Below are 23,628 nucleotides of genomic sequence, written 5' to 3'. Positions count from 1 at the left end.
AAGTGTTTCTTCTCTTCCTCATTTTCTTCTCCTTATTCTCATCTTCTCCTCATTTCTTTTACTGACTTACTCGCCTATTCCCGATTCTGTGTTTTATGCCCGAGCAGCCTGATTTGGCACTTCGGTGCCCTAAAACCCATCCGTGAACTTACTCAAGTTGGGGAACATTCCTTCCAAGTATATATCCAGGCTGTTCTGCCAGATGTTCAACTAACAAAATCAATTACTGTACAGTATTTCTGTCCAGTCTTGCTGCCGGCAGACCATTATTATACACAAGGATTTTTGACAAGTCAGTGGAAACTGGTTAAAATAATTGGGCACGTTTATTTAAACACTAGAAGAAGGGCTAAGCTGTTTTTTTTTTCTTTTTTCTTAGTACAGATAGATGATTGTAGAAGATGATTACAGAATTCTGTGTGGCTATTCTCTTTGACGTGACAATATTTTCAATGGGTGTACATCAGCCACTCCCTCCCACCCCCACCCCCCCTAGGCAATAGAAATGATTAAATAAAGTGTCTGCAATTGTAAATGTGTGAGATAACACCCATAATTCCTCTGCTAAAAGACAAAATTTACTAGTGTCTTTATCACTGTTGTTCCAACAGCATGGGACTTAGTAAGATTTTCCTTTTATGATTTTGTTAGTCATTGGCATTAAGTAGATCTGTTGAAAATGAAAAGAGATAAAAATTAAGTTAGATTTGTTCAAAAATTAGTAACTACACATGTGACAGACGTGTACTAGTAGATGTGTAAGTTTCATATGCTTACAGGAAAGGTTAAATACCAAGAAGAGAGCATTAAGACATTAGACAATTTAAGAAGCTATAAACAACTTATTTTTCTCACTTCTGCCCAAAATACTCCCTCCCACCCCCCCCCAAAAAAAATCACAAAAAAATACAACCCTTTGGCTGTTTGGGACAAAGAAAAAGAGAAAGAAAGGGAAAAGGAGAGATGGGGGAGGGATGGGTCGAGATGGAGGGGAAGAGAAAGAGGGAGAGAGACAGATTGAGAGAGAGAAGTTAATGCGGTGGAATAAAATGTAATCAGCTTTATATTGTTTAAAATCTAAGGGATAAAAATATACACACATGCACGCAGGCGCGCGCACACACACGCTCCATAGAGTTAACGAGTGTTAATAGTGTTGGTGTAACAGTGGCATTCCTTGTCAACAGATCCATTATATTTTTAAAACTAGAATCATTTCTAGCCACCCCAGGGCGATGTGGGTTTCTCTTTTCTCTCAGAGGCCCAGTCTCCCCTGAAAGCTGGCTTCCATCCTTGTTGCAGGCTGGAAAAAAGCAGGGCTGTTTGCATGGCACAGCACCAAGCCCTTTAACTCAGACACTCATGCCATTTAGAAGCTCAGTTTTTACCACCTCCATCTGCTACCCAAGAAGAATTAGATCCCAATTGTCTAGGCCACTGAGAAAGGATATTTGTAGAATTCCTCTGGCATTTCCCGAGCCCTCTGGGCTTTCCATTCAAATGTCAGCATTTTCTTTTCATTCGATGGGCTTTGCTAAACAAAAATATAACACTGTATAAAATAGCCTGATAAAAGCAGGGCAAATTCACAACACCCAGTATATGGGCAACCTGGCTAATCAACTGCCAGAGGAAATCATTCAGCCAAAATATTTAAAGGAATTTAGAAAAGTTGAGCAGTTCAGCATATGTAAACAAGCACAACATATGTAGTAGCACCAACCAAGATATCAGACCAGAGACTGGGAACAACTGTTAGGGTACAGGGCAAAATCTGATTATCTTAAGGGAAGGTCAGAAAAGAAATCACCTCTTGAGGCTATATTATGGAAGCCATTGGGTGGGCATGATAAGACCCCCTGTCAGAAAGGGAAAGGACAGGGAGCTACTTCAATGAAAGCTTTAGAGTAACACAAAAGGAATCTCTGGATTCAGCTCTATGAATATTTCCATGAGATCAAAGAATGACCATGCTTTCATGGCAAACCTTGTCCAAAACGCCCCAGATATAACATATATCTACAATCACAAACATTCTGAAACTGATCTAGTACCTCTCTGGGGCTGCTTTAGAGCAGAAACATTACACAGCAAGTCCTCAGCAGCATCAGAAAGCCCTCTAGGTGACCTTTAGTCGGGGAATGTGGACAGTGCCCCACCAGCCCCCCAGCCAGCTCTCAGTCCCATGTTGACTCTCACTAAGCTTCCTAATGACAGGCAGCAGCTGGCCTCCAGTTTTCTGATCAGAAAACCTGGGAGGAAAGCCCAATGAGCTAGGCAGGATCCAAAGCTGGTTTCGGAGCCAGACACTGTGCAAAGCACCTGCAGTGCCTGCCCAACAAGAGGCTCAGAATTTCTAGTTTCTAACAACAATGCAGCAACTGACCATTGAATCCTATTTCAGACGACTTGCCTCAACAGAATGAAAAATATATTTCACAATTCACACACCATCTCAGAAATTCATAACATTTTATATTTCACTAAAAATTGCATAGACTTTCTTATCAGCATTAATATCAAATATAATAGTGTACTCATACACATATAAATACATTTAGATATATATAAACACACACACACAGAAACATACATATAATACACACACATAAATCCAAGCTCAGATATACACATATAGATGCATAGATTTTTATATTCATATAGGATTGCCTCCTCGGGCACTCAGTTTTAGATATGCAAATCTAGAATAATTTGCTATACTTTTAAACGAGCTAACACGCCTGAATATGACTGATCAAGTATAAGGCTTCCCAATCACTCAAATTGTCTATATCGGCTGGTTCAAAAAGCTGGTTATTCTCCAAGCACCAGCTTTTTCCATCTGTGTGGAGTTTAACACTATTGACTATGTATTTTATACATCTTCCAGAAGTACCTTCAACTTCAGAGTTTGCACAAAATAATTAAATAAGGAACGTCACACCCATGCTGTAAAGTTTCCGACAGGAAATAATCCTAAAAACCTACAGAAGAAATCCAGCAGATAAGATTTATCCCATTGTGCACAGGAATTAATAAAATAGACAAATATCTCTCAAAATGTTTGAGATGGATGGAAGTAATAGATTTTTAAATTAATCATCACTTTCCACTTAAGAAACAAGGTTTCAAACTGAAAATAATTCATTGAGAGATTTCATTAAGAAGATGGTGATTTTTTTTTAAGATTTTATTTATTTATTTGACAGAGACAGTGACAGCCAGCAAGAGAGGGAACACAAGCAGGGGGAGTGGGAGAGGAAGAAGCAGGCTCATAGCAGAGGAGCCTGATGTGGGGCTCGATCCCATAACGCCGGGATCACGCCCTGAGCCGAAGGCAGATGCTTAACCACTGTGCCACCCAGGCACCCCAAGAAGATGGTGATTTTAATGAGCAGTGAGCTTTGTACAATGGAACTTAACATGGCTTATCACACTTATTATCATAACCACCTAATGAGATGGGTATTACGATGACCCTCATCTTTCAGATGAATAAACTGAGGCTAAAGGAGCTATGACCACATGGAAAAGGTGGAATAATCTTGACAATGATACACAGACCTCTAGAACTCTGCAACATGTTGCTAATCACCGCGAAATTCTGTGCCTATTCACAAATTCCATATAAGCTTCTATGTATAATCCCCTGACGATCAATCTCCATGAATGAGCACACTGATATAAATAATTAAAACCACACAGGGTTTTAATGTCATTCCTCCTGCTGGGAATCTGCTGCTGGGTCTTCTCATTTAATCATGGAGGGCCCAGCAAAAAAGGTGGCCAGGAGCTCACCCCATGACTGCTGAACCTTCGACGATCCTTCCTCCAGCTGTGCATGTCCTGCCATCAGCTGACCTAAGGTGCCAAACGCAGATTTGGGTACATAACCTCTTCCTGTAATCTCAGAAGTTGCCCTATACCTAGCCAGCTTTTTCTTCTCTGGAGGGCTTGAAGACTGGTTTAGTCTTGCATCATTCAGGGATTATTATAGCCAATAAATCTAATCTTCACTAAATGCTTACTCTTTTCTGAGCTTATGTGGGGTATCTCCCTTCATGTTCTCAACAACCCCAAGAAGAAAGGCTATTATTGTCCCTATTTTGCAGATGAAGAAACTAAAGGACAACCAGACAAAGCCACCTGAACAGGTTGATGCTGCTAGGAAAGCGCAGAACTGGTGTTTAGACCCGGCCTGACTCCAGAGCCCACGCCTTTAACCTCTATTCTTTGTAAAACATACGTGGTGGATGACTAAATTCAGGGTAAGTTTAAGATGTTCTCTATTGTGGCTTTTCATATTGTTTCTATGTAAAAAATAAATTGTTTTAAGCTAAGCCTTCAGCAAGGGACTTTATATGCTTTGATGATAAAGTTCAAATGGGTCAACTATGTTAAAACTCCATTCTCCAAAGTCCACTGACCCCTTTGTCAGGGACAAGCATTTTGTGGCCCTTCTCAGTGGCCTGTGGACAATTATCCTCTTCCATGATTATAGGACTTTGGCAGCAGCAATCCCTTACCACCCTACACGCCACTCAGGTAAGTGTCACAAGAGTCCAAAAACGGGAACAAAAGTAGGTTCTCTCCATAAGAACATTGGGACATGATTTCTAAGAAGAGTAAAATTTTAAATTTTCTTTTGAAATATGGCCCCAATATAAGTTAATACTTTTATGTCTTAAATCAGTAGAGTTTTGTTACATATGACATTTCCCCAATTATAAATTGTCATTTTCAGATAGTCACAACTGGATACCTGCAGAGTGTATGTGTGCATGTGTCTGTGTAGTATGTATCATATCTATAAATCACACTTGATGGACAAGACAATATGCACACACACATTATATGCACTTATATACTCTGTTGATCCAAGTATGGACAAAGATTATTTGCAAATTTACTTTTAAGAAAGTGTATTATTCAGCTTTCTTTCTGTAAAATGATGTTCAACATATTTGTTGGAACTCTTGGTATTATTTTTGTCAACTACAAAATAAAGATTATAAAAATGATTTTAAAAGAGCAACCACATTTTCCTTATGAAAGAGAATGCTTGCTGACTAGTAGTCTCTGAGCAGGCAATGTTCTGGAAAGGGAAACTAAAATTACAAACCCATTTTACAGGTGAGGAAAGTTGAGGCTAGCTATGGGTAAGTTACTGAACTAAATTCATAGATCTATTAAGTGAGGAAGCCAGAATTTGAAGTACTGTCTACCGCTTTTCAAGACCTATCTTTCTCCTACTATTTTATGGTACCAAGGTCTTCCTGCAGGAGAAAAATTATAAAGTTTCTTCCTAATGCAATGTTTGTTTCAGTATTTAGATACTTCATCTCCAGCCTCAGGTAACCTGGGCTGCTTGGCTTTGATGGGGCTTGATGCTCCTACACTGCCTTGATGCTGGCCTCTCTTTCCTTAAAGCTCTGGGATGTCCCACGGAACAGTCTATTTAGCTTGCTCCTACCAGTCACCCCGAGATTTTACTTTGCTATAAGTAGCGTTAACTTACAGCCTGCTGCCTTTATCTCTTACTGCTCAGTGTCCAGATAGCCAACTATAACTCCATTCCAAAAGGGATTTAAAATTTGGGGAAAAGAATTAAAAAAAAAAAGAATCAAATTTACCTAATTTTGTTTTTTCATCAAACAAAAAGCAAAGCTGCGTTAACATAATTTTTCTTTTAGAAAAAGAGGGAAAGGGGGTATTTTTAAGTTTCAGACCTATATTTTTCATGTAAATTGCTTTTAATAGGTACTTACCAAAATAAAATCTTTGCTGGATAGAAGATTATGATCATTCACTCACTCATTCAACAAACACAAAGTCTGCACTGGACCTGATGTTAAGCACTAGGGATACAGAGATGCTTAAGCCCTAGGAATTAAAGTGCCTGAACACCTGCAGTCACCAACAAAGGTTTCCACGAAGAACTACAACACAAGGTGGGGTGTGAACATCAGCATCTGACACTGGCAAGGAGATGGCAAATGAAGCTAATTCAAGTGCATTAGTGGTTGTTCCTAAGCTACCACTGGTCAACTTTAACAGTACACGTGTATTGGCTCCTAATACTAAGACAAGCTTCTCTGAGGGTGTTAAATTTGGGAATCACTGGTATATATAAATGTATGTTTTAAAAACGTGGGAATTATAAGCTGTTAAATATTATAATGGACTGCCTGATTTAAAAAATAAAATAAAATCAGGGGCACCTGAGTGGTGCAGTCAGTTAAGTGTCTGCTCTGCATTTCTGCTCAGGTTGTGATCTCATGGTCTTGAGATTGAGCCCCACATTGGGCTGCACACTCAGCACAGAGTCAACTTGAGATTCTCTTTCCCTCTCCTCCTGCTCGTGCTCTCTCTCTAAAATAAATACATCCTTAAAAAATTAAATTCCATTTTAAAAAAATCAGGGGCGCCTGAGTGGCTCAGTCGTTAAGTGTCTGCCTTCGTCTCAGGGCATGATCTCGGCATTCTGGGTTCGAGCCTCACATGGGGCTCCTCTGCTGGGAGCCTGTTTCTTCCTCTCCCACTCCCCTTGCTTGTGTTCCCTCTCTCTCTGGCTGTCTCTGTCTCTGTCAAATAAAGAAATAAAATCTTAAAAAAAAAATAAAATCAACTAATGGAATCGAAACTATTATATATGTGTCTTTGATGACAATTCTGACATCATTCAGCACTGTGAACTTGAAAAAGTCACGTGGCCTCTCTGGGCCTCAGATTTCTCACCTTCAGAGTGAACTATGCAATCTCTAAGGTTATTTTTGGCTTTATCATTCTGTAAGTACTACATGGAATACACAATTCAGTCTACTAATTTTAACATTCCTGGTAAATTAAGTATTCATGTATCTTATTTGTATTATTATTTAAACTCCATGATATTCTGTCATTTTTAATGAATATAATAGTTTCATCAAGCTTTTCTGCGTCACCTTTGGTTTTACATTTTGTACCAAAAGTGATCTGATAGGACCTCATGGAAAATGGGCTTCCATAATACCTATTTTGGAACAAAACTGCCTAGAACACAAATGTAAATAATGATGTCCTTGTTGACTGGGTAATATTTTACTTGTTCTAGCTTTAGTAAAATTTCTGTCCAAGAGGAGCTTAGCAAACATATGGCTTTGTTGATCTTATCGTTTGGGAAGAAGACAATAAAATATATATGACAAGTAAGTTGAACTACAATACAAATGGATATAAACATGATGCTAAATCATTTGCTAAAATGATAAGGAATGTTACATGTATTTTTGCAAGTGTTCTAAGATGCTTTTTGACCTCAGTACTTTTGCCCTGATGCTCATTTGCTGGCTGACAACCTTATCATGTTCTAAGATTTGAAACAGCATTTAGTTCCCCACGAGATCATGGAAAGCATTTTTGGAAAGTCTTCATGTTGGTTCAGTAGTGAAAGTTTATTATCAACAATTTATTATGGATAATAGCTTATGACAATTCAAATTTTTTTCTTATATATAATGCAAAACTGATTATCCCACTCATTGCTCCACGTATATTGCTTCTAAAGGTAGAGTGCTTTGGATTAGTCCATGTAAGCAAAAACAGGCCATATAAACAGTTCAAATATTAAGTTGGTAATTGGTCTGACTTTTAAGATCTTTTCAAACACTTTATTCTACTAAATTAGTGGCAGGAAAAAAGGTTATTGTCCCGTTTAACATGGGACAACGATGGCTTCCCAAATTTTATGTGCTAAAAAGAAGACAAAATGCCTTCCATGACTCCTCTTGTTTCTCTAACTTTCATTGTTCTAACTCTGACTTTGATTCCCCTACCTTCCCATTCTACATTGCACTCTAACCAGGACGGTATTTCAGTAGCAATGTCCAACACAAGGTGCTATAATTAGGTAAATGTGCTTTCCAGTATGATAGCCATTAGTCACATGTAAAGATTGAGCACTTGAAATATGGCTGTTGAAACTGCAGAGCTGAATTCTTTATTTAATTTTTATTAATTTAAAGTGTAATAGCTACAGTGCCTAGTGGATACTGTATCAGTAAGCACAGAGCATTCGAATAATTTTTAAGCTCTGTTTTCTACTTTGTAGTACTGCTCTAGCTTTACTTTCTCTTGGAATAATCCTAAATTTGTATCAGGTGCTTTCTAAGATTTTTAGAAAAAACTAACACTTCAGTTAATCAACATTCTATTAGAATTAAGTTCCTCTCCACAAAAGCCTATTTTTAATTATGTTTGTAAACAAGAGTATGAAAAGCCCATTATCCTTGAGAAAAAAATAAAACAACACTGTGTGCTAATGGATTCCCAGTCTTTCTGAATATTGGAAAGAATCTAGCCATATAAAACAAGCATATAAAGGGCTTATTATATTTTCTTATCTAGGAAAGTGCTCTGAAAGAATCTTCATACTTTTGGCCAAATGATATTATCAGACTTAACAGAATAAGACTTCGTGTACAAGGAGCTGGTGGTCAGTATAAATTATATTACAGAAAGTTTCTGAGAATAGACATGCTTAATACTACAGAGGTAAGTAAATCAACACATCTATTGACTAATGTACTTTATACAGTAGCATGGCTCATTATGGAATACATTAATTTAGTTTTCATATTTGCGTTTTCTCTTCCCTAGTATGTGAGTTGCTGGAAATTACCTTGCAGTCATTGAAACTGACTCTAGGGTCCAAGGAAGTTTTACGAGAAGCCAACTACCCCGGTAAAGGGTGTATAATCAAGCTCATTGTGTTTGCTGGTAGAAAAGAAAAAGGGTAGTCAAAAATGATGTCTAGGGCTAAATGCCTGGAGAATAAAGCCCCAGGAAACAGATCTGTTGTAGGGTCCCTGGTGCTGGCTGGTGTGTCTGGGAGGTGGGTATGTATGTTACCTGAAAAGAAGGAACATTGAACACTGCAGGTACAGTGGCAAAAATACAGTCCAGCTTAGCCCTAGGAAGCAGGATCCTCTTCTGTCAGAGAACATCCTGAACCAGCACGAGGTGGCCATTACCAGTTAGGCTATAAAGAAACACCTGTCAGGACCATCTGGCAGCAAAAAACAATGGCATGGACTGATGAGACGGGCTTATCTCTATTTGGATGGGTTAGTAGGACTGACCTTGCCCTTCTCCACTTTCAACTATACCATCAGAATTCTGGAATACTATTCAAGAAGCTGATACTGGTGTCTGTGCTGATAGGTGAGGGCACTTATAATCATTTCAAAAGTTAAATGAAATTAGACTATCCTTTCACCCTATATTTGTGAGTAAAACAATCAAACCTTACAAGTTCAATAATGTTAGCCTTCATTTTTGATGTTGCTTAAATAGAGATGGTCCAAATATCACAGAAATACCTGGATCGGTCAGTCTCCAACAATCTTAAATCCTAAGAGATGCCATCTCTTCTGCTTACAAAATATCATGGATTAATTCATAAATAAATAGCTAGATGATTCATAGTGAAAGTGGTTAAACTATCAACCTGTCATTTCTCCCACCTTCTAGAGCTGAAACGCTTCAGAGAGTCACTGGAAAATAAAGGAGACTGCACAGATAGCCATGCTTTGAAAATTCCACTCTTGGGAGCCTGGGTGGTGCAGTTAAGCATCCAACTCTTGATTTCAGTGCAGGTTATGATCTCAGGGTCATGGGATTGATCCCAGAATCCAGCTCTGCTCTCAGCACAGAATCTCAGCTTAAGATTCTCCAATTCCCTCTGCTCTCCCCACCCTGCTGTGCACCCTCTTCTTCTTTCTCTCTCTCAAATAAATAAATAAATCTTTCAAAAAGAAAATTCCACTCTTCCCTCATAGAAATAAAGCGCCAAGGGTAGGTTTAGGCTCCAACCAAAAAGGCCTTTGTCTTGAGTGAAAGTTTTCCCATTTTCTTATTTAATGATTTACTAGGCTGTGAACTACTTGGGAGCAAGATGGGTGTTTATATCTTTCTTCTTCAGCTTTTTTATCAAAAAGTACACCCCAATTTGGCAAGTTCTCATTAAACCTTTGCTGAATAAATGGTAGTTTATGGATTCACACGGATTTTTCTTCTTTGTTCCACAGCAACAGTTCTTGAGTTTATACCACATGCAAGGTTTCTGACACAATGTTGACCAAGATAGACAGTGTCTTTAACTTAATAGAGGCAGACTGTAGTCAAGCAAGCAGTTACAAGGTAATAGGACATATCGAAAGTATTGCCAGAAAGAAAATCAACAGAACACAATGATGGAGTGGATGGGGAAGCACTTTCTGGAAGAAATTACATTAATACTCTCTACCTGAATGATGAGAGGTCATTCATGCAAAAAATAGAGCAACGGATACTTAAGGCAGAAAGAACAGTCAATGCAAAGGCCTGAAAGTGAGAAAGCCCTTTGTTGTTTGAAGAACTTACTGACGGATCACCAACATGCCTTGTACAGAATGAGGGAGACAAAAGGTGGCAGGAAATGAAGTTGGAAGGAAGATGGGAATTAGATTATGCAGGGCCCTATGGGCCATGTCAAAGGGTTCAGATTGTGCTCAAAATGCACTATAAAGTCATTGGAGGGTTTTCCGAAGGCAAGTGATAAATCTGGATGCATTAAAAAGAAAATCATTGTTATATCCATGAATCCTCTTAGTATCATATACTTAGCTGGAACACTAATTTGGTGCCTGATAATGGATATGAAAGACATTTCTAAAATGGTAAGTGGGACTGAAATGTGAAGGCACATTTTTATTTAACTTTTATTGTACTTTTCCCCCAAAGCGATGTGGAAATCACTGCATCATTTCATGATTATATAAAAACATTTTACAAAGCAAAACAGACTAAGACATTATGTTGTTCTTCAAGTTTAACCCTAAGTCCTCCCCCAGTGTTAATTAGAGAGTAACAAGTCCCTACAAGGTGTTGTTTATCTGTTATTTGCAAGCATTAAGGTTTGCTATTACCAACAACTGTGAGAAGATAGAGAAGCCTTTCTTACTGAGGCAGCATGAAGTAAAAGTACTACATCGCACCTCACAATTGTTCCATCAAGCAGCCAGTAAGAGTTTCAAAGGAGAACAGCTAACGTTAACAAAAAAACAAAGTGTAGAATTAACTACCAGCAGCAAAATGTGAAAAGCAAGTAGGAGAATCCATGTGCTTTCAGTCACATTCTTAGGGAGGGGCAGCCTTGCCTCAGAACTAAACGTGCCCATTTGAATTAATATCTTAGAGTTATTAGCATGTGTGAAAACACACACCTTATGAAAATGTGATACGTGTAATTGGAGCACTGTTTAAAGATATTTTTTTAAGTAGAAAGTCAAAGGGGCTATTTATATAGAACACTATTCTCATCTTCACTTTGCATTAGATCAATCAAACGTCTTATAAAGTAGGTCCAGTGATGTGCACATATCCATTTTATTTTTTAATATTCTCTCGAAAATGATGTGGACATGGCTTAAAATGGCTAGCCATCTTATCTACGGGACAGACCCCACTTCCCACTTCCCATTCATTTCCACTACGGTGAGCAAATTCTGAATGTGAATGTGGTCCAACAGAACATCCTGCCTCCCTACAGGACAGCACAGTGGCTTACATACCTGCGTGTACTCACATGTGTCACTGGCACAGCCAGGAGACCAGGGAGCCAAGCTTTGTGGGTTATCTGGTGGCTAATAAGCTGGCAAAACAGAGAAGCTGAGATGGAGTGTGGCCCTACCTGTGTGGACTGGCAAAGATTTTTCTCCATGTAGTCTATCAAATTTAAATGTGACCTGTGTTCCTTACAACATATTTTCCTAACAATTAAATGAAGCTTCCTAATGTGATTTAATGAAATCCGTCACCTTTAATAAGATAGATGGAGAACCTTGAATGTAAGTTCCCAAATGTGACAAGTCGAATGTGACCAAACCAGGCTGAATGCCAACAAAGGACTGCGGTTTCCCAAATCTGGGCTCTCATTTTTCACATCTTTTCAAAGTCATTTGGGAGGAGCTCTTGAAAAACATTTGCTTAAAAGAAAGAAAAGAAAACCATTTGCTTAAAAAAGTATATTAGACTCACGTAGCATAAAAGTTTAACAGAAAGACTAGAAAATCTTCCATGGATTTTTATCTTTCAAACAGATTTTTAACAATACATTAATTTGTTAGATGTTAAGAAAGAAATAATTCCATGCACATAGAAAACATGCCAAACATAGGTAGATAAATTTTAAAATAAAGGGATAGACCATTGAGCAAAATAAGAAGATACAACCTGGTGAGTTCTCTCATCTAAGACAAGTTCACCACTAAAATGCACCTAAAAAATATTGGATGCACAATTTGACAGAGTTGTGAGGGTGGACAGAAATGCAAGGAAAAATGCTTTATAAACTACAGATTGCTCGCTATTCAAGTGTCAGTTAGAAGCCCAACCCACTTTGTTATGCAAGGGGGAGGTGATGGATATAACTGGTACACTCCTAGTAATGCAGTTAACACAGTATATTACTTTTACCTACCACAGAGCATTAGTAGGCACTCCATAAATACATGAATACACACTGCAGTCAGTCAAAACATATCTTTTAAATCTGTGTTTGATTCTTAGATTGACAATTTCCATCTTCAAACAAAATATGTTACAATGCAATGTATAATACAACTAAGGGCAGCAGTACCAACCTGAATCCACTAACCTCCATCCCTATCTCTCAAACAACGACTTAGCAAAACCTTATTAGTTAACTAGAAAATAGCAAGCAATACCTAGAGCCTTCTGTATATACTGTAGAACATTCTTAGCCAAGAAGTGCATTCATGGGGCTCTAAGGAACTATTTTACCATTATGCAAAAATACTCATAAGAATTGCTTCTAAACAGGCAATGTAACATTGCACACTTTAAATGAATTTTTAACCAACTACACTGTCTACTGTGATATGTGTAAGGAAACATTTATAAAGAATAGTTAGTTCCATGAAACATGAAAACTGATCATGGAAAATGATTACAAAAATGATAAAAAGGTATTTCCTTTTATTGTGTTAATGCTTGGGACTGGCATGTCCAGATTTAAACTGAAGCACAGTAATTGTGCTCTTCTATTAAATATACACACAACTGAATATACCAAATTTATTTTTAAGTCAAGGAAAATCAGTACATATAGGGATGGATCCTATAATTGATTTTTAAGTCAGTGGTTGAAAGTTATGAGTGTATTTCCTATATAATTCACGTAAGAAACACTGCTTAGGATCCCAGGCCAATTGGAACACTACCCCTGCAGCTAAAAGACTAGTAATAGCAGTCCTGAGTCAGTCTCCCTCTAAAATCCCATAAGCTCTCTTGATCCCTAAGTGACACTGAGGAGGAGAGTCAAGCTCAGGAAAAGTAAGGCACAAAAACTATGGACATACTACTAGAATGTAAATACCAAGAAGCATCTCTTCTTATTAATATATACCCCCATACTGTTTTATACATATTTTTAAACATACAGGAAAGTTTAAAGAATTTTATAGTAAACACCTATATAACCTATAACCAGATTCTACAGTTGACATTTTACCATGTTAACTTCATGATATATCTTTGTTATATACATTTTTATGCTCTCAATCTCATGCTGGAAATGAAAGAAATAAAGCCTGTATCAACTGAGAATTTTTCCCATGTTCAGCGTTCTTTTAACCCTCTTGAAAATAGAAACAAAACTCATCCTAAATATTTAGAATTTAGAGAGTAAATTTTTATTTAAAACGTACCATGAGTTAAGGATAACTTTGTATTTATCGATATGCTATGGCCAAATAATATTCTGGTTTATCACACTTGTCATCCTAAGAAAAATAAAGTCTTGGGGACACCTGGGAGGCTCCGTCAGTTAAGTGTTTGCCTTTGGCTCAGGTCATGGTCCTGGAGTCCTGGATCCAGCTGCATCTGGCTCCCTGCTCAGCAGGGAGTCTACTTCTCCCTCTCCCTCTCCTCCCCCACTCATGCTTGTTCGCTCTCTCTTGCTTGCTTGCTTTCTCTCTCCAATAAATAAATAAATAAAATCTTAAAAAAAAAAAAGAAAGTCTTTGAATTTGCAGACTTTTCTTCTGACTGGCTCTAGGGTTGAACTCTAGTCAGATGTGGTTAACCTTATATCCGTATTTCAAGATGAAATATCCTGAGCACCCACTATTCTCTGTCTCTCTCCAGATTAACAGGCAAGCTAGGCCTTGGACTCAGATGAACCTCTAACACCAGGTTTTGTTTTGTTTTTTTTAAGATTTTATTTATTTATTTGACAGAGAGAGATAGGCAGCGAGAAAGGGAACACAGCAGGGGGGAGTGGGAGAGGAAGAAACAGGCTCCTAGGAGAAGGAGCCTGATGTGGGGCTTGATCCCAGAACGCCAGGATCACACCCGAGCCGAAGGCAGATGCTTAAGGACTGTGCCACCCAGGCGCCCCCACTAACACCAGGTTTAATATAAGTCAAGAAAGAAAGCTCAGACCCACAGGGAGACTCTATCCTCAGGCTAAAGTGGATAATCCGGGGCTGGTTAGTTACACTTCCATGTTTCCATGCAGGGCATGGGGGAGTGGGGCTTGTTTCCACTCCCAAATAAAGAAACCCTTCACACTGTGGGGAGCCTGATGTTAGGAGTGCTTAAAATGTTAAATGCAGATGGTAGAGAGAAATCTAAAATGAGCTGTTGTGATTAGAGATAACCTGGAAGTCATTCACCACCAGCATTTCCAGACCTCATAGGAAGTTGAGATGAGAAGGGAAGAACACATCTGCCCTTCAGTTCATATTGTGGCCTCTGCCCATAGAGGAGGAACCCTGCCCAACTCTTTAATTCAGCACCCCATAGCTACCAGTTATTGAGCATTTTCTAGGTGCAAGGCATTGCTCCAAACGCTTTATATATGAGTTTTTTCAATACTCCCATGTTATAAAATAACACAAATGAGAAAACTAAGGGAAGGCAGGAGTTCAGTAATTTGAGGAAGTGCCAGAGCCAAGAATCAAACTCAGGCAGTCTTATTCTAGATTCTTTGCTCTTAGCTATTTACTACACTACTTTTTACTGGATCCTCTCAAAGACATCGCTAGCCTGACTGATGAGGTCATGAGTGAAATATTGAGCCAAGTTTTATTATTGGGCAGTGTTTCTTCCTACTAAACATAAGATAATAGGTAGCACCACTTTTTTTCCATTGTATTGCTCATTTGTGATAAACTCCCCTAACAGGCTCCTCTTCTTTGGGCAAGTTCTCTGTTCATCTTCATCTACACAACTAACATGGTTAGCATTTTCAGGTCTGTTCCCGAGAGCAGTGATTCCAGCTTTGAGGATAGCAGGAAACCCAGATTTGGCTTCTGGAACTGAGGCATTGCAGCTTCTCCAAGAAGATCTACTTTTAGAGTTTAGGAGCATTTATACGAATACTCTTTTTATAATGCTAGTCCTTCATTTCCATTTAGATATTGTCTTGTGTATATATAACTTCTCCAGCAAGGAACTGTAGAGGAAAAGAGGAATGCATAGGAAGATTTCACGTAAAAACCCACTGCAAACACCAGATTCAGTAAGTGTGTTTTGTCTGTTTTTTCATGAATAGGGTGAAGGCAAGAAATGAGAAAAGGTGCTCACAGTTCCTCCAGCGACTTCTTGGGACAATTTGCAATTTGTGTTACAGAGACCATTGACAGTGGGGTGGCAGTGGGAGGTGGCAGCAGCTGCCCTTCAGCAGATCACCTGTTAATTGAGTGAAACTCTACAAGTGTTGATATTATTATCTGGGATATCCAAGAATAAAGCAGGAATGAATAAAAGAGAAGAATTCTTGAAAAACTTAAATTCCAAATTAATATGTTAACACAGAGTCCAACACTAACTGATTGAAACAAATACACTGTATGGATTCTAGAACTCTAGATACCAAATGTCTTAGTGTAGGTTTCTGTAAGAGTAGACCTTGAAACAATGATTCCTGTGTAAGTATTTTATTTAGCTGATGATTCCAGGAAATACTGGGAGAGAAGTCAAGAAGGAAAACAGGAACCAAAAGACAGAAAATAAAGGGCATCTTATTTTAACAATGGGTAACCAAAGCTTAATGGCACTGAGGAGCTCTCAGGCATGATCCCTAGGGCGGCGCTTCTCCAACAGTGCTGTGCATGAGAATCACCTGGGGAATCTTGTGAAAAAGCACATTCTGATTCAGTAGGTTTGGCGTGGGGCCTGAGACTCTGCATTTCTTACACATTCTCTGATGAGAATACTGTTGCTGTTCCTCAGAACACACTTTGAAGATCTGATGGTTTTCTGCTTATTTATCAGAAAAAATTTCCAAATTTGCACATAAAACTGACAATTTTTTATGTCCACTGCTTTTAAAACTTACCATTACATCTGCTTTGTTTCATGTAACTCTTATCCCAGGCATGGCATAGTCACTGAATATCATGTCTGGGAGAAATCTGTGTAAGGAAAACACAAAAAATTCTGTCCGCCCTGTCCTGGTGCTATTAAATTCAAGTGGCTCTGCTCACCAGCAGGTAGCCTGCCGCACACAGAAACACATCGGGCATGTCAGCCCACTCCCGGCTTGTCTCGGACTCCTCTTCTCTGCTTACACGTCTGGTTCTTGCTTCCCACTGCATTCTGGTACCAACGTATACTCTGATTTTGTGATTAATCTCAAGTCTTTGGCCTTTGGAAATGAGCAAAAGTTTTTTTACCCCCCAATTTTGACATTCAGCACTTTTTAATGGTATTTTTACATGCATTCACAGGGTTTTGCCCACTTAGCTACCTCAGGGTAAGATGTGTGGAATCTCAGTTCACCCTTTTATACTTACCTGAACCTCAAAGGAGGCAACCAGATATGGTTAAACTATTGTTTCAAAATGATTGTGTTATATATCAAATGGAGAAAAGCCCCAGACCTTTTAGAAGACAATCTTAAGGAGAAACTGACAGTGACATGCTTGGCCATTCAAAACAGGCCACACAGTATTATAATATCTTCTTTAAAAAGTTGTGTTTATGTGTGTGTATAAATATAAAAATTATAAATAATTACACATAATTATATAAAAATCTAATTATATAAAAATCTAATGATACATGTATGCAAGAAAGGTGAGAGCATATTGGTGTATTAATGTATTCCCAAGTTTTTTGCACTGCGTATGGTCACATTTTTCCAACATATCTTAGAAGAAAAAATTAGTCACAGTCATTCCATTATGGAATGATAAAAGTCAGAACTCACATGTTAATATCAAGACAGAAAAAAGGATTTAAGAAAACATGGGAATTAAAACTTATTGAATCTTATAGCTTAGTAGTCATTGTTGAGATCATAATTAATAACAACTAAGAACCATAATAACAATTTACATATACTTCTTCCTTTAAAATGCATAAAACATGTATCACACAACTCAAGTATCATCTACCTCGGGCCTGCCTGTTGTAACTATTTCTATGAAGATTATGCAGTCATTACATCTGTTGATATCTAAAATCCACCAATCAAGAAATGGAACATGTTCTAGTTTAGAACAAAGGAGTAGAACCATTAAGCATGGTATACAGTATTCACTTTTAACTATTACCAGTTCTTCCCATTAGCCCAAGTCTGTTGACATTGAAAATGTATGCTGCCAGGGCCAAAAAGGCAAGGAGCCATGTAAACTTCCTGAAGAGGTCTATTTGAGGACCACCAGTGATATGATAGAAGCAGCTTTAAAAGAAGTTCTATCCAAGTTCAGATCTGAGAGAGAAGTTTCCAGAATCACTGCTCGACAGAAAAAGAGCCAACCTTATCTAATTCATCCTTGGAGAACTCCAGGTGAAGCGGCTGGCAACAGCTGTTTGCACTACCCTTTTGTAAGAGACAATGAGGTAGATGGAGAAATTAGGGACAATCTTAAGTGGTATCACAGTATGCCACAATTCCAGTACTAGTTTCTTTGTGAACATGACATTCATTTGTGTCTATACATGGATTCCAGATTTATACAATAACATTGCAGAATGGCTGCTCAATGTATTTCAAAAATTAAAAGTTTGAATAATCAGTACCCGGATGACTAATCAATTTTGTTGAGACCCCCAGATAATCCATTCATATTAGCAGTCATGCTTCACAATCAGATGATTATTAAATGATGTGGTTTTGCTTCAGAAACTTCATCCTCCCTTAAGGTCCTTTTGACATATCTCACACACACTAACAAAAAAAGAAGTCAGGCAGATTCATAAAAATAAAATACCATTTAATGAGGCCATCCTTCAAGAAGATCAAAGAATGAAAAGCCTGGATCTATCCTAAGTCTTCTCTTCTTGAGTGATTTACCTTCATATTTTCTCTAAAGAAAACAGGTTTTTAATCAGTTTCCAACATAAACAATTTCAAGTAGTTCTCAACACCTGTGACAATAACCCCAATACACTTTTTGACTCTTACATGATGCTATTTTACCATCACTGCAAGAAAATGCAACAAATGTAGTCTAGCACACTAAAAAGAAAAATACTAAAAAGAAGAATTAGGCTAGATCTTAACTAATAAATCATTTTTACTCTCTAAAGCACTGGTAATCACAACTAAGGTTTTCAGTAAAATTACTAGAGTAGCCCAACACCATTGTACGCAGTGATGCAGCTGGACCATACTTCTGTCTGAAGTCAACTGAAAAACAAACAAACCAGACTAGTCTATGCAGAGAGACACCGTGGAAGCCCTCAATGTCACTGGCAGATAATACTTTTTCTAACCTCCCTACCTAACCTTGATTTTAAGGCCACAATATCACTAGGGTTGCCCTTAAAATACCAGACTTTCTCCATATCGGCATCCCCTTTTCTATTAATTAACACAATTATTGCTCTTATTTTACATGGTTTTCCACATCTCAAACTCTCTCACTCACTACACCCAGACTGTGTTACTTCTGAAATAATTGCCATCACATAGGAAGACATGATGTGTTAGAATTTATCTGGAGGTTTTTGCAAGGCAGTGTGAAAATAATGCTGACTAGCATGTAAAAGACATGATTTTAGGCAATGAAAGCATGTGATGACATCAATCTTAGACATTCCCATGAACATAAATATCTCTGCATACATGCAATAATACTGCCATCCCTTTCTGCTTTAGAGAATAGAGAGACAAAGGCATTCCAACAGGTCACTAAATATGTATTGCATTTCATTGTCATAATTTCAAAATGTGTATCCTGCTACCTTTTTCAGCAGTACCTAGTAAACTGTTGACTATGACAAGTGCTTTGGTTTAATACACAAAATATTCATGGAGCAATAAAGCAGTGTCCCAGGGCTGTCTGAGCTGCAAACTGCTACAATTAGACTGACAGTAAAATCTACTGAGCTCTGCTTTTCAGTTCAAGGTCACAATTAATTAAACCAAAGTGACATTTGTACCTATTGGGCTTTTGCTGTTCCAGGGGCTTTTGAAGAAAGAATCCCACAAGGCAATAAAATTAGTGGAAAGCAATATACCAAACTTATTGGCATCAATGAGCAAACATGGGTCAAAAGGTCAAGTTTTCAAAAATAAAACACCTCATTATGGGCATGCAGGAGCTCTGAGATACCACGATAATTTTCCCATCTGGGACATTCCAGAAACAGAATGCCAAAAGCAGGGATTATGGGCCAATCCTAACTGAAAATTCTACTGATAAAAATCACAGGAATCAAAAAGTGAGTTGAATTCCACCTAGGCCTACACTAATCCAGGTCGATTTGAGATTCTTAGAAGTACTCTCAACTCCTGTAAGATCCACATCTCTGGTTTACCCATAATGAAGAGGACTTCAGATAGGACTTGTGGATATGATACCTTTTAACTTTCAAGTATGTTTTCCAGATTTAGTCGGGTGATGGGTATTATTTTGAAGAAGCCCAAGAAGTCACACACACTTTTGAACTCTTTAGTTTTGAATAAATGGTATATATGTTCTTCTTATTGTATATATATTTTTGAGGAACTGATCATTATTTTTGCAGGACCAAATCTCTTAAGGAGATACGGAAAAGGTAAAAAAGCACCTTTTATCTTTGTAGAAATACACTTTCTTCATAAATTAGAAAGGACCAAGCATGTGCCTGGTATAGTAAGCACTCCATATTTTATCTCTTCCCTGACATTCACCGACTCACTGCAGAAGAACACACCCCCACAAACTCTTACGCTCAGTGTCCTAACAGCTTCTACTCGGAAGCAGAGCATACAAAGTACAAATTCATATATTTTAAGTCAAGAACAAAAGCTAGTGAGCTATTTGTACACGAACAAAAAATCATTGTGCAGTGTTCAAAACAGGAGCTTGTATTGAAGTCAGTTCAGTTCCCCTTGCTTTAAATATCTACCATATGCCAAACACTGTGAGAAGAACACGTTTTTCAGTAATACCAAAAAGATGTTTCACCTCTGGATTAAGTCATGAGTTGAAATAAATGCATTTTATTTCACTGATGTGGAACGTTGTTCCTGTTAAATTAATTCATCATGAAGGACTACAAACACTTGAAGTAATTACATGAATGCTCTTATAATCTCTACTGGTAATTGTGTGGTGGCAGGGCTGTGCCCAGAGCTTAGTCTATGAAGATTTATGGTGTTAACGTTTCGTTTTTCTCCTTACTACAAATTCACAAAACTGTCATTGAGACTAGGTATTCCTGCTGACACTTAGCAAATTTGAATCTTAAGTACTGATCAATTGATCGATCAATATCTGAGGTTCTGGCTTACTCAGTGTGAATGCTCACACCAACTGAGTAGCCAGGAAATCATTAGAATCCCATTTTCCTCTTGATAATGCTCATTGAAAATATTCTTCCTCCCCCACCTCCCTTCCTACTAGAAGGTGAGGCTACAGTGAAATGGGGATCCTTTCACCCACCACCACCACACTGGTCTTGTTAATTTTCCCACAGAATCGTGGCTCTACATAGTTTGTCTAAACTCTATTACTATTCTGTATGAGCTGAACGGTCCTTTGTGAACTGGCCTGGGAAACTAAGCATCATTATGGATCATTGTTTAAAGTTCCATACAAGGAATTTTCTGAATGATTTTAAGAGTTCATTCCATTCTGTAGCTTGCAATCGCTTCTGCGTTTGCAGAAAATATCATTTACTCAGGCAAGAAAAACGATAGCACCTGCAGAAGGACTTTTCTTCCCTGCCAGAAAAGAAGGACTTCCTTCAAAAATCAGAATTCTGTAATATGAATTGCTTACCTATTACCCACTTCTCCTTTCTCCAATCCAATACAGTAAGCAAATTACCCATCAGAGTTAAGGACATTTTAAAAATGTAGGTAGAGAAAAATGATTAAATCACTCCTCAGTACTTAAGAAATTGCAGAGCATGCTTTGGATGGAAACTGATCTTGCTATCTTATTTGGATCAACACATTTAGTATCAGCAGAAGAAAAAAAGTGCTGACCCATTTGAAACACCAACAGCATTCTTGGTAACACACTTATTTGTGCAGAAATTTATATCCACATTGAAGTCAAAATTGATTCCAGGCATCTTGGATTTTACACTACTGAGTATTTCCAAGATTTACATATCCTGCAGGTAAACCCAACAAATGAACCAAACTGGACATAAATAACCCACCCATTTTTGTGTGGATTCATGCAAAGGGATCACTGTAGCACCTTTCCTAGTAGCGCTGGTCAAAATGTCAGAGCAAATTAACAAGCTATTCTCTATATGGCTTCTTCTAAACGTCTTACCTCCAAAGCTGCAAAAGAATGAGTTGTCTCATGGGAATACAAGATGACTAGTAAGCAAATTTCTATGACAGATGTAAAAACAAACTTTAATCATGCCCCTTAGATTCAGGTCTAACTAAAAATATCCTTTCTGTTATTTCATTATTCCTTGCTTTTGTGCCTTAACTACTGGGTCCCCACAAACTTTTCCTGTACTGATGGAGTCAATGAAAACATTACGAAAGATAATATATTTCATTATGAGTAGGATTCCTCTCCTGGGCACCATCTTTGACCCTTTTGATAAATGCTCTCTGGATGGCTCTCACTATAGTACAGCAGTTTAGCAGGTAAGAATTTCTAAAAGGTAGAAAAATGAGGTTTAAGTACAAACCTTGGTACTCAATTTCCAGCTTCTCACTCAGAACCTCTCTAACCCCACTAAAAAAAATATATTAGCACAGCCCTATTTTGATATTTTCCATTAGATCCTTTGACATCACACATGAAGAGTCAAACCAAAGCTCACAGTTTCCTCATGACTCTCTTTCCAGGCCAGCTGTAAAAATGAGAAGACTTACATTGATGTACTCCAAGGATATGAAATTGGAGAATTTCAAATGCCAACTACATCTGCTACTACAAGCAAAAGGCAGGTGTTCTCCTTTAGGAGAGCTCTAACATTCTCCATTACTCCAGCAATGCCCCATGACTCATACATCACCCTGGATCTCAGAAACTGTTCCATGAGGTCAGGTCAGCAGGTCACTAGAATTTCTAAAAGTCAAGAGTGAGAGAACACCACAGAATCCTTTGCCAATCCATTGGATGGATGAATTCAGAAGACTTTAGAAACAAAAACCACCAACTGGTAATGAAATCCAGACCATAGCTACACTTGGCTATATGGCAGGATTTATTTCCATGAAATAGTATGTTATTTTATCTCCTAAAGCACATTCATTTTCAATTTATGAAATTCTCTTTAAGGGTAAACAAAAAAGACCAAGCAAAAGGAAATTTATTTGTTATTACCTTCTTCTGATCTTCTAGCTTGTGACTCACTGGATTCTTCCCATGTCTGTTCATCTCTGAAGATAAATCCATCACATTAGGTTCTTGCTTTTCAAAATGGAATCTCTTCAAAAAAGCAGCAAACTAATCCAAGATGCAATCACAAGGAAAACACTGGCATGCCACATTTCCCATCACACATCATCTCCAAACTTCATCAACTCCATGGAATGATTAAAAAGTCCACTGATTGATTGGAAAAGATGAATTTTGCAATTTACTCCCGAGACTTTCCAAATCAGCATATCGTTTTTAAACGCTGACATCTCAAAAACAAAATATTCATCCAGGAATTTTAACTCCAACTGCTATCTTTTTCTTTCTTCACAGTTTTCCATTTTAATAAATAATCACACAGTTACCATAAACCTGTGATTTAAAATAAAAGAAAAAGCACAGTTAGTTCTCCGCCATCACTTATAATACAATTAATGAAAACTTATCTGAAATGTGCGATTTAGAAAAAAAAAATTTAGGCATGAATTATATTTCACATAAAAGCAACAGCAAGTGAAAGGTATTTTTCTTTACCTGTATGGCCTTTAAAATACCAATTACAATAACTGAATTAAAGCAGAATATTAAAACCAGGGATTCACAACACATCCGAGCTAAAAATCAACACAGAATACACACATACACTCATCAAACATGTGCATATGCTCCATGAATCCACTCATTAATTTCAGTATTCACAGAACTACAGAATTTAGAAAAGAGCCCAATATATATAGACATGATGCTAGACTGATAGTTTTCAAAAATAGCTTTATTTAAATTTTAAAATTAATTGACAAAATGGTTG

At 37.8% G+C, this 23,628-nt stretch overlaps 1 protein-coding gene across 1 annotated transcript in view; it reads right to left on the bottom strand.

The window, feature by feature from the left end:
- Window positions 1-23,192, bottom strand: part of NAV3 (neuron navigator 3) — a 570,381-nt gene extending 547,189 nt beyond the window's left edge. The window contains exon 1 of the mRNA XM_019803871.2: window positions 22,785-23,192. Coding sequence (XP_019659430.1) covers window positions 22,785-22,856 — 72 coding nt within the window. The 5' untranslated portion in view covers window positions 22,857-23,192. The remainder of the gene's footprint in view (window positions 1-22,784) is intronic.
- Between the last annotated feature and the right edge of the window lie 436 nt (window positions 23,193-23,628).

Source organism: Ailuropoda melanoleuca, chromosome 15, assembly GCF_002007445.2.
Source record: "Ailuropoda melanoleuca isolate Jingjing chromosome 15, ASM200744v2, whole genome shotgun sequence".
NCBI lineage: Eukaryota > Metazoa > Chordata > Mammalia > Carnivora > Ursidae > Ailuropoda > Ailuropoda melanoleuca.
This window is presented reverse-complemented; position numbering and strand designations above follow the sequence as displayed.